The sequence below is a fragment of the Hypanus sabinus genome, chromosome 6 (genome assembly GCF_030144855.1).
Source record: "Hypanus sabinus isolate sHypSab1 chromosome 6, sHypSab1.hap1, whole genome shotgun sequence".
Classification (NCBI taxonomy): Eukaryota; Metazoa; Chordata; class Chondrichthyes; order Myliobatiformes; family Dasyatidae; genus Hypanus; species Hypanus sabinus.
Window position 1 is genome coordinate 177,331,974 of NC_082711.1, and position 13,194 is coordinate 177,345,167.

The window sequence follows — 13,194 nt, forward strand, 5'->3', positions numbered from 1 at the left end:
TTGGCTTGACAACAAAGTGAAAAGGGTCCAGAGAAGATTCACGAGTATGATTACAGGAATGAAAATGTCAACATATGAGGAGTGTTTAATGGCTCTGGGCCTGAATTCACTGGAATTCAGAAGAATGTTTCATATAGTGGGGGAGATTAGGGCAAGAGGTCACAGCCTCAGAACTGAGATAAAGAGGAATTTCTTTAGAAATGATGAATCTTTAGAATTTAATCGCCATAGATAGCTGTAGAGACCAAATCATTAGGTATATTTAAAGTGGAGACTGATAGGTTCTTGATGAGTAAGGGCATCAAAGATTACAGGGAGAAGGCAGGAGAATGAGTTTGAGAGGTATAATAAACCAGCAGGATCAAATAGCAGAGCAGACTCGATGGGTCAAATGGCCTAATTCTGCTCCTATGTCTTATGGAAATCATCAGTGTCATGGAACACTGAAAAAAATTCAGTTGTCCAAATATTAGATTCCTTTCAAAGAAAGATAGTTTCAGATCATTATTTGTTAGCCCAAGGTGGATACTGTGTGTTCTTATGCTTTCAGGGGATCTAAATCTCCTTTTCTCAGATAATTGGACTAGGAATAACAATTAGAACATCTGAATTAAAAATAGTGCTGGATAGTAACCGGAGATAGATTGGTTGACTTAGAATTCTGCCCATTTCTCAGGGTCTTAATTTATTTGGCTTAATATATATTTTTATTTACTTTTTATTTAGAAATATAGCACAGTAACTGGCCCTTCCACCCCAAAAAGCCCGCACCATGTGACTAATTAACCTACTGACCCATCTGTGTGACTTTGCAATGTGGCTGGAAACTGGAGCACCCAGAGGAAATCCATACATTCACCGGGAGAACATACAAACTCCTCACAGAAGTTTGCAGCAGAAATCTTTGATCTCAAAAGATTGTTTTTTTACTTCTTCTTTGGTCAAGTCTCACACTTGAGTCAACCTCTGGCTTGACAAGACCATTCCAGGAAAAGTTTACAAGTTTTGTTGGTGTTTTCATTCTATTTGCCAAAGAGTAACCTTTATTTTGAAAGTCTCAAAAACTTCACTCGAATATTCTCAGAAAACCTAGAGATGAGCAACAGGATTTCCAGGACAGGAATTATTCCCACCTCTAAAACACTAAGTATATGTCATTAAAGTACTTTCAGACTCTAACATATTGCTCACCAAAGGATAAGACAATAAAGTGAATCTGACCTGCTTTCTGATGGGTAAAGCAATCAATTTCTTGGAAGCATACCTTCCAGCCAAACAGCATTTCATTTGCATGTCTTCTCATTTCTTCCATTAATCCTGTTTTCAGAACATTAGCAGCAACATAAATAGACGGACTTTCTTTGTGTCACCACAAGAGTACTACCATTTGGTCACCCCAGCTGAGCGTATTGGAAATTGGCTCAGGTTCTTTCAAATTGACTCCAAGGTAGACCACAGAGCAGATGGGATAAAAGCTAGCGGAAGGGAAGTGTTTCAATGAAATTGACTAGCCAAGGAATTAATTATTAGAGAAATAAATGTGAATTAAAACCAGCTGCATTTCAGTGCATTGCACTACATGATAGTTAGATGTGGTTGCACATTCCAAGTCCCCAGAAGGCAAGCTTCAAACTGAAAGGTGGCCCTGCAGGACACACATTATGGATAGCAACATTTTCATGAGATTAAGAAACATGACAGAGACAGTGTGAAGAGAAGGGAGTACAAAGCCAGAACAGCAAGAGACAGAGAGACAGAGACAGAGAGAGAGGAGAGAGATTAATCAGACAAGCTTTATTTGTCACATGTACATAAAAACATACAGTGAACTGTGTCATCTGTATAAAAAACCAACACAGTCTGAGGATGTACAGGGGAAACCCACAAGTGTTGCCAAGCTTCCTGCATCAACACAGCATGCCCACAGCTTACTAACCCATACACCTTCGGAATCTGGGAGGAAACCAGAGCACCCAGAGGAAATCCATGTGGTCACAGGGAGAACATACAAACGTCTTACAGGGAGCAGCAGGAATTGAATCCCAATCACTGGGACTGTAAAGCATTACACTAACTGATACATTACCAAAAGAGACAAACAACAAAAGCAAAAATTGAGAAAACTGCAGAGAATCAATGGAAGAAATTACTCAGAGCTACATTGCCACATAAATACCCAAAACTTTTAAAAAAGTTTAAAATAAAATCTGCAGGAATAACAGCATTTTGAATATATTTTTGAATAAAATCCTATTATGAGGACAATTACTTTTACAATTGACATTGACACACCATGGGGATGGGTCCTTAGCCCACTGCTCAAAGATTGCTCATGACTGTGTGGCCAGGCACAGCTCAAATGCCATTAATAAATTTGCCGATGATACATCCATTGTTGGCAGAATTTCAGATGGTGACGAAAAGGCGTATAGGAGCAAGATACACCAGTTAGTTGAATGGTGTCCCAGCAATAACTTTGCACACAATGTCAGAAAAACCAAAGAGCTGATTTTGACTGATTTCAAGAAAAGGGAACACAAACCTATTCTCATAAGAGGGATGAGAAGTGGAGAGAGTAAGCAATTTCAAGTTCTTGGCTGTTAATATCTCGGAGCACCTAACCTGGATGCAACATATTAATGCAGCTATATATAAAAAGGTTAGACAGCAGCTATATTTCATTAGAAGTTTGAAAGAGGTTCAGTTTGACAACTAAAACACTCAGAAACCCCCAGACTTCACCCTGCCTTGTGCAGCTGGTTCCTGGACTTCCTGTCAGATTGCTGGCAGATGATAAGAGTGGGCTCCTTCACCTCTGCCCCTATGACCCTCAACACAGGTGCCCCTCAGGGCTGTGTCCTAAGCCCCCTCCTTTACTCTCTGTACACCCATGACTGTGTTGCCACCCACAGCTCCAATCTGCTAATTAAATTTGCAGATGATGCTACACTGATTGGCCTCATCTCAAATAATAAGGAGGCAGCCTACAGCGAAGAAGTCACCACGTTGACACAGTGGTGTCAAGAAAACAACCTCTCCCGCAATGTCACAAAAACAAAGGAGATGGTTGTGGACTACAGGAGGAATGGAGACAGGCTCACCACTACAGGCATCAATGGATCTGGGGTTGAGAGGATGAACAGATCCAAGTTCCTCAGTTTACACATCACTGAGGATCCCACCTGGTCTGTACATACAGGCTGTGTGTTGAAAAAAAGGACAACAGTGCCTCCTTCTCCTCAGACAGCTGAAGAAGTTCGGCATGAGTCCCCAAATCCTAAGGACTTCTTACAGGGGCACAACTGAGAGCATCCTGACTGGCTGTATCACTGCCTGGTATTGGAACTGTATTTTCCTCAATCACAGGGCTCTGCAGAGAGTGGTGCGGATAGCCCAATGCATCGGTGGATGTGAACTACCCACTAATCAGGATATTGACAATGACAGGTGGATAAAAAGGACCCGAAGGATCACTGGGGACCCGAGTGACCAAAACCACAAACCATTCCAACTGCTACCATCCGGGAAACAGTACTGCAGCATTAAAACCAGGACCAACAATGACCCGGGACAGCTTCTTCCACCAGCCATCAGACTGATTAATTCACACTGACACAATTGTATTTCTAAGCTATATAGACTGATCTATTGTATATCCTACTGTACATACTATTTATTACAAATTACTATAATTTGCACATTCATACAGAGATGTAACATAAAGATTTTTACTCCTCACGTACATGAAGGATGTAAGAAATAAAGTCAATTCCATACAAATGTCCCATTTCTTTTCTTTCTTTCTAAATCTTTTTATTAATATTAGTAATATGGCCAGAATACAAATGATATATTGATAAAGAAATTACCAACATATAAATTCCATTACATATGAAAAAAAACATACATAATAGTTACAATATAAATGAGTTTACCAAAACATAAGCCATAAAATATATGTATGAACATAGTAAGTCTAAATATTTCATTATATGATATAAAGAAAACAGAAAAAAGAAAGAAAAAAACAAAAAAATATAATGTCAAACTAGCTAATTTAATCTAATAACTAATATAGAAGAAAAAAGAAGCAAAAAAGAGAAAAAAAAAGGGGGGGCTGTTTATAATATCTCACAAAAATAAGTATTCATCAATGCCGTCACTTCCGGTCCTCTCAAAATCCATAAGCTAAAAGCTGGGAAATCAAATGAACTTGGCACAGGGTCATATTACATCATATGAAAATGTTGAATAAATGGGCTCCATAACTTTTCAAATTTAATAGAAGTCTCAAAAGTACCATTTCTAATTTTTTCTAAATTTAAACATAGCATAGTTTGAGAGAACCAATTAAATACAGTGGGAGGATTAATTTCTTTCCAATTCAACAATATAGATCTTCTAGCCATCAGAGTTAGAAATGCAATCATTCGACGGGCAGAAGAAGATAAATGCAGTGAGTCTAAGATTGGTAAACCAAAAATTGCGGTAATAGGATGAGGTTGTAAATCGATATTCAAAACCGCAGAAATAATATCAAAAATATCTTTCCAATATTTCTCCAAAAATGAACAAGACCAAAACATATGAGTTAAAGACACAATTTCAGAATGACATCTATCACAAATAGGACTAATACGAGAGTAAAAATGAGCTAATTTATCCTTGGACATATGGGCCCTATGTACGACCTTAAATTGTATTAGTGAATGTTTGGCACATAACGATGATGTATTAACTAATTGAAGAATTCTATCCCAATTCTCACTAGAAATACTAAGACTAAGCTCTCTTTCCCAATCCTTTTTAGTCTTATAAAGAGGCTCTGAACGTATCTTCATAATTATATTATAAAGTTTTGAAATAAGCCCTTTTTGAAAAGGGTCTAATTCAAATAAACTCTCCAAAATATCTGAAGGCAAAAAATTTGGAAACGTAGAGAGTACAGAACTTTAAAAATGTCTAATCTGTAAATATCTAAAAAAATGAAATCTAGGCAAGTTATATTTGTTGGATAATTGCTCAAAAGACATGAAACAATTATCTAAAAATAAATCAGAAAATCTTAGTAATCCCTTAGTTTTCCAAGCCGAATAAGCTTGATCTATAATGGAAGGGTGAAAAAAAACAATTAGATACAATAGGACTATTAAAACAAATTGAGTCGACCCAAAAAATCTCCGAAATTGAAACCATATACGCAAAGTATGTTTAACTATCGGGTTGTCAATTCGTTTCGACAATTTAGAAAGAGCAAAAGGGAGAGAAGTCCCTAAAATAGAACCCAGAGCATCAGCTGATACCGATTTAGTTTCTAAACTCACCCAACAAGGGCCAAAAGATCCACCCCCATCTTTCAACCAACATAACAAATATCTAATATTAACTGCCCAATAGTAAAATCTGAAATTAGGTAATGCTAACCCGCCTTCCTTTTTTGTCTTCTGTAAATATGTTTTACCTAACCTGGGATTTTTATTCTGCCATATATATGAAGAAATTTTAGAGTCAACATTAGTAAAAAAAGATTTCGGGATAAAAATTGGTATCGCTTGAAAAATATATAAAAACTTAGGTAAAATAACCATCTTAATAGCATTAATCCTACCTATTAGGGATAAAGATAAAGGTGACCACTCAGTAAACAAATCTTTAATCTGTTCAATTAAGGGTAAAAAATTAAATCTAAATAAATCTTTATGGTTTTTTGTGATTTTGATCCCTAAATAAGTAAAAGAGTCATTAACTAATTTAAAAGGTAAATTTCCATAAATTGGGACCCGTTTATTCAAAGGAAACAATTCACTTTTATTAAGATTTAACTTATACCCAGAAAACTCACTAAATTGAGCCAATAATGATAAAACTGCTGGAATGGATTTCTCCGGGTTAGAAATGAATAGTAATAAATCATCTGCATACAAAGATAACTTATGAATATCTGTCCTACGATTAATACCCAAAATATCCTGTGATTGTCTGATGGCAATTGCCAAAGGTTCTAAGGCAATGTTAAATAGTAATGGACTAAGAGGACATCCTTGTCTAGTGCCCCAAAATAAGCGAAAAAAGGGAGATCTTTGATTATTGGTAAACACTGAGGCTACTGGAGTATGATAAAGCAATTTAATCCATGATATAAATATCGGACTAAAATTAAACTTCTCCAACACATTAAATAAGTAAGGCCATTCAACTCTATCAAATGCTTTCTCCGCATCTAATGAAATCACGCATTCTGAAGTGTCACGTGAGGGAGTATAAACAATATTCAACAATCTCCTAATGTTAAAAAAAGAATAACGATTTTTAATAAAACCAGTTTGATCATCTGAAATAATTTTGGGTAATACCTTCTCCAATCTAGATGGCTGTAACTTGGAAAAAATCTTGGAGTCTACATTCAATAAAGATATAGGTCTATAAGAAGCACAGTTAGTAGGGTCTTTATCTTTCTTCAATATTAAAGTAATGGAAGCTCTATAAAAAGATTGTGGCAAATTCCCCAATCTAATGGCTTCCTCAAAAACCTTACCAAACCAAGGGGAAAGAGTAGCGGAAAAAAATTTTAAAAATTCAACTGTATAACCATCTGGACCCGGTGCTTTCCCAGAATTCATTGAGGAACTAGCCCCCTTAATTTCTACATCCGTAATAGGAGTATCCAATATCAAAAGATCATCAGATGATAATCTTGGAAAATTTAATTTCCCAAGAAAATCAGACATGGTATTATGATCTTGAGGAAATTCAGATTGATACAGGGAGGTATAGAAGTCTTGAAATGCCTTATTTATCTCATCATGATTAACTGTCAGATTCCCATTCTGCTGACCAATCTTAGTGATTTAACGTTTAACCAAAGCATTCTTCAATTGACTAGTTAACAGTTTACCAGATTTATCACTATGTATGTAAAAATCAGATTTAGATTTCATTAATTGATTTTCAATCGAGGATGTAAGTAATAAACTATGTTCTATTTGAAGTTCAACCCTTTGTTTGTAAAGCTCCTTACTAGGAGCAATCGAATATTTCTTATCAATCTCTTTAATTTTATCAACCAATAAGAGAGTTTCCATCTTAGTACGTTTCCTCAAACCAACAGAATAAGAAATAATCTGTCCACGTATATACGCTTTAAAAGTGTCCCAAAGTGTTCTGCAGGAAATATCATCTGTAGAATTAGTTGAAAAGAAGAAGTCGATCTGCTCCTCCTTTAAATTTTATAAAGTCAGAGTCTTACAACAAGGTAGAGTCAAATCGCCATTGTCTAGCATTAGAAGCTGTATCCGTAAATTTCATAGAGAGTAATAATGGAGCATGATCAGAGATAGCTATAATATCATAGTTACAACCGATTACCGATGGAATAAAACAAGAGTCTACAAAAAAATAATCAATTCTCGAATAAGAGTGATAAACATGTGAGAAAAAAGAAAACCCTTTGTCATTAGGATGCCAGAATCTCCAAATATCAAAAACTCCATTGTCAGTCAAAAAAAAGTTAATACAAGTGGCCGACTTATTAGATAAAGTCTGAATAGATAAAGATTTATCCATCAGAGGATTTAAACAACAATTAAAGTCACCACCCATTATTAACTTATATTCGTTTAGATTGGGTAAAGAGGTAAATAAAGACTTAAAAAACTCAGGACAATCCACATTTGGAGCGTAAACATTAACCAAAGCAACCTTTTTATTACAAAGTAAACCCGTAATTAACAAAAATCTGCCATTCGGATCCAAAAAAATATCATGTTGAACAAATGAAATAGAGGAGTCAATAAAAATTGAAACTCCTTTTACTTTAGCATTCGAATTTGCGTGATACTGCTGACCCCGCCAAAATCTAAAAAAACGAAATTTGTCCTCCTTCCTCACATGAGTTTCTTGTACAAAAATGATATGAGCATTAAGTCTTTGGAATACTTTGAAAATCTTCTTTCGTTTAATTGGATGATTTAAACCATTAGTATTCCAAGACACAAAATTAATGGTCTGAGCCATAATTCTAAAATCAACCCTTTGGTATAGAAAGGGTTAACCAACTTATAAACTCATGCACCCGGAAGAGGAACAAAAGTAAAGAGAAGACCCGGAAGTGACGACAACACAGACATATTTGAAGTTCAAAAACAGCCCAAATAAAAAAACTAACACAAACTGGTACAAAAAAAATAGAATTAGAAAACAGACCATCCCCCCCACCCCCCAAGAAAAAGAGGAAAAAGCCAAAATATGACTTAAAAAGGGAAAAAATAAGAATAATCCTACCCCCATGTCAGCTGAAGAACACTCCATATATAAAGGATATATATAAAAGAATCACCCCAACTTTAAAAATTAAAATCGCTATAATAAAAACCATATTTCTAAGTATAGTTAGTTGTAAAAAGAATAAAAATATAATCACTAAAAAAAAATTATAAATTGGGCTCTAGCCCAGACAAAACAAAAAATATTTAAGCTATGATAAGCGATGCATTGTAGGAAAAAGGCAAAAAAAATAAAAACATAACGCCATCTTAAGCAAAACCAAAAATCTTTTTCAAAAAACCACCATCTTAATCAAAGAAAAATTCACCTTCAAAGAATTAAAAATATACCTTCGAAGGAACAAAGTTAATAGACAATTTGTGTAGTTAAATGATTAAAGTATATAAGGCAAAACAATTAATATGACGAAAACACACTTTAACTTAAGTATAAAGTATAGGATGAACCTACACCAATAACCAGATTTTAATTCTGGTTTAAGAGCTTGAAAACGATCAGAATCGTTCATTTATTAGAGACTGGTGTCTGTAGCAGTCGGGAAGTTCTCCTCCAGATATTTTCTCACTTCTGAAGTTGAAGTGAAAACTTGTTGTGGAGCATTCGACAGAGAAATCCGAAGCTTCGCAGGGTATAGAAGCGCAGGTTTCAGATTTTTCTCATAACATTCAGCCATCAACGGTTTAAAAAGAAGCCTTCTTTTTAAAAGGTCAGGACTAAAGTCTTCTACCAGGTGGAAGCAAAATTCTTTGAATTTAATCATTCCTGCTCGACGAGCTGCTCTTATAAGTTGTTCTTTGTCATGTACATAATGGAACCGGACAATTACCACCGAAGGATTGTCTGTAACACTCGGTGATCGACGTTGAATTCTATGTGCCCGATCCAATAAAGGAGGGTTATTCGGGAAAATCGTCGGAAACGCTTCTTTTAAAAGTTGAGCAAAATATTTCGAAGGGTCATCTTTTTCTATGCCGTCTGGAAGACCAAGTTCTGTCTTCTGGACCGATTCTCAAAATCGTCACTCTTGGCTTTAAGGGCTTCCATCAGCTTAATGGTCGAAATTAAATCCTGTTGCAGTTTTTCAATAGTCAAATCTCGCTTCCGAGCATCTTCTTGCAGAGACGCAATAAGAGCTTGTTGCTGTTTAATACTAAATCTGTCTTAACCATGTACTCTTGAAAAGCCTTCATATCTTCTTTAAAAAATTGTTGTAGTTCAGCAAATTTTTTATCCAAAACCTCCATAAACAATTCAAAAGTTAATTGAGTTTGTTGTGGCGGAGCCTGCTTCTTTCCGTTACCGTTCGGATTGCATCCGGGATCCCGTCCCTTAGACCTGAGAGACATTTCTGTTTGCATATCTTCAAAAGTTCACAACAAACTCTTGGCAGTAAATCCAAACAAAAAAAATAACAAAGAAACTTTCAGTATAGGTAAAAATAAGCTGAATAAGGGTGATCAAAGGTTAAAAAAAGTAAAGGTTATGGAGCGAATCCAAAACAGTACTCACTCCATGAGCGTCTCCAGCTGACTCTCGACAAATGTACCATTTGTGCATTATGATTAGCTGCATCATCGTTTGGTATGGGGGCTACTGCAGAAGATCAAAGTAAATTGCAGAAACTTGTAAAATCAGTCAGCTCCATCATGGGTACCAGCCTCCGTAGTATCACACACACACACAATTGTTACCATCAGGAAGGATGTACAGAAGCTTAAAGTTAACAAATTTCATGACGTATGTCAGTGATATTAAATTTGATTGATTCTTTTAGACTACAAACTCTTTAACGCTCAAAATAGGATTAAATTTATTCAGTTCGGAGAGGATTTCTTCCATTACACTATTTCAATAATGAACTGATTTCACTAACTTCTTATTTATATGGTTATATCACACACATTAACATAGATTCACTGATTTTCTTTAGGAACTGACTGGGAAAAAGATCATTCATTCACACAGAGCTTTGCTGACACCTCAGATCTCCAAGAGCAAATACTCGAGGCAGATCAATTTAGCATCCGAAGGAGGTATATGGATTCCACTCAAAACATCAGCTCTGCACTTTATGCAATATCTGACTTTTCCCTCAGATTCTTCGCCATTGCTGCACATTTGTAGCATTTTCTGGTTTTAATTTCAAATGGCCTGCATTTCTGGGATTTTCCATCAGATCCAAGAACATTCTGTCTTACGAGGAAAGCATGTCTGGAACATCTTGCATGCAGAGATTTTTGTAATATAAATGGTTGCAGTACATGGGACAAAACATGTCCTTGAGGCAACATCATTCACGTCAGATCCTTTCACAAACGAAGCAGGCTGCACTGTTAATAATCTAGAGCAAAGCTTCCCAACCTGGGGTCCATGGAGTACTCGGTTAATAGTAAAGGTCCATGGTATAGGAAAGGTTTGAAATCCCTGCTCTAGAAGATACAGTTCAATGTAGAGTGCACCACAGCTGATCATATTGAAATAAACATCCCAAATCACATGGATCAGAGAAGTCAATGGAAATTGTAATGTTATTATAGAAAGGCCAAAGTCTTCTAGAGATCCCATTTAAATGGCCAAACAAATGCTCTACACTATATACCCAGTTACCACTTTATTAGATACCTCCTACACCTAATAACTGAGTGTATGTACTTGGTCTTCTGCTGCTGTGGCCCATCTACTTCAAAGTTCAATGCATTGTGGCTTCAGAGTTGCTTTTCTGCACACCCCTGTTGTAATATGTGGTTATTTGAGCTATTGTTACCTTCCTGTCAGCTTAAAACAGTCTGGCCATTCTCCTTTGACCTCTCTCATTAACAAGACTTTTTCGCCCACTGAAATGACAGTCACTGGATGTTTTTATTTTTTTCCCCACACCATTCTCTGTAAACTTTGGAGACTGTTGTGTGCAAAATTCCCAGAAGATCAGCAGTTTCTGAGATACTCAAACTATCCCGTCTGGCACCAACAATCATTCCATGGTTGAAGTCACTTAGATCACATTTCTTCCCCGTTCTGATGTGCGATCTGAACAACAACTGGACCTCTTAACCCTGTCTGCATGCTTTAATGTATTGAGTTGCCATCGCATGATGGGCTGATTAGATATTTACATTAACAAGCAGGTGTACCTAATAAAGAAGCCACTGAGTGGGCATAATCATAATCGGTAAAGATATGCCCAAAAACTTCTTGGTGGTGATGGCCAATGAACCAAATTTGATCAAGACATCAAGCAGAATGCCAACAGTGTCATGTCATCTTTTAATACAAGACTGTCAAAAAGAACTTTGCACCCAAGATCATTACAACTGGCCATAATAATCAGTTTCAATAGATTTGCCCCACAGAAGACTGCGTCCAACTCTCCTCATCTCATCGGCATATCCAACTGTCTTTTATCTGGTTTTCATTTGTTTGAAGTGAACAGAAACTGGTTACCTCAAACTAATTCTTGTGCCAGAGGGCTTCACATTCTCATTATTCTCTGTTTCTACTTATTCTCTGTTTCTACTTAATTTCATTTAAGATTTATTAGTAATTATATTTATGGTCCATAAACTTTGATCTTGCCTCCAAGTTGCACCATCTATTTTAATAATCCTACAGAAGGATGTTGATTTAGAAAAGATAAGCATCTTTCCCATACCTTCCTGCTGGACAATCTCATTCTTCTAAATGAAAAAGATCAAGACCTAGTGTTTTCAATTTCTCCTCATATCTCTGCCATTCCAAGAAAGTTTGTCACACTTCTCCTGAAGCAAGTATACTTTTTTTTTAAAAAAGTAGGAAAAGCAACATTGTAAACAATACTTCAGGTATGGATCCACCAACTATACTCAAAAATTCTCTTACAATAAAAACGTATAAATGTTATCAGCTAAGCAAAATAAAGATACACAAATGATGCCCACAACACCCTAGATTTCTCTGGTCCAACTACAATCAGTGAGCAAAAAAATACAACCTGCACTTACAAAAAAAGTAGACAAAATAACGACTTACAGGGATGCTCCAGATTTGCATTCCATCTGCATACCCAAGGAGCAGCAGCAATGGAGGATCATTTCCAGTATTGTTCATCTCATGATACTCTGGATTTCTTGCAAGATCTGTAAAAAGATTTCATAGTCATAATACAGCTACTGTGAAGATCCCAAGCTGTCAATAACTACCGAAACCATCTCCAAACTGCTAGATAAATATTTACTCCCGTTTACTCTAGGTGCCAAGGCTAACACTCCAGAACAATATTTGTGGGGTAATACAGTCTTTCAAATCTGACAATAAAGGGACGTTCAGTCTGCTTTCCAAAATGGTTGTAAAACACATCCCACCATTCAGGGCGGAGGTACAGAAGCCTGAAGGCACAATTAACATTTTAGGAACAGGTGTTTTCCCTTTGCCATCAGATTCCTGAATGGTCCATGAACTCTTCCTCACTATTTTGCTCTCTTTTTGCACAGCTTATTACGCATCTCCACTTGTAATTTACTGTGTTATTTATTGTACTGTCCTGCTGACTCAGAACAACAAATTTCACAACATAAATCAGTAATAATAAATCCAATTCTGATCCTCATTCAAGACAACAACTTTAATCCTCAGCCTGATAATTTTGTCATTATAGTGTACATTGCTAGATGCAGGTCATTGCTGTGTTAAAAAACTACTGTGCGGAATATTACTGTCATTACTGCAGTTCCAACATTGGAACTGTAACTATATTTCAAAAGCATTTTAGGATATTATAAGTGAAAGATACTACATAACGCAAACCATTGTTTTTTTTTGCTTTTCATAATCTCTGGTCAACAACAGCACATTCTGTCCTGTCTCAAAAATACATTCTATTCTGACACAACTATGCGCTACAAAGAGCACCAGATTACATTTCAAGGATTTGGAATA

General features: G+C 36.1%; 1 protein-coding gene across 3 annotated transcripts in view; it reads right to left on the reverse strand.

Annotated features, from left to right (window-relative positions):
* The window catches only part of bcas3 (BCAS3 microtubule associated cell migration factor), a 915,794-nt gene that overhangs the window by 873,363 nt on the left and 29,237 nt on the right, over positions 1-13,194 (reverse strand). For all 3 annotated transcript variants that reach the window (XM_059973657.1, XM_059973655.1, XM_059973656.1), the window contains exon 5: positions 12,289-12,395. In XM_059973657.1, coding sequence (XP_059829640.1) covers positions 12,289-12,395 — 107 coding nt within the window. The remainder of the gene's footprint in view (positions 1-12,288; positions 12,396-13,194) is intronic.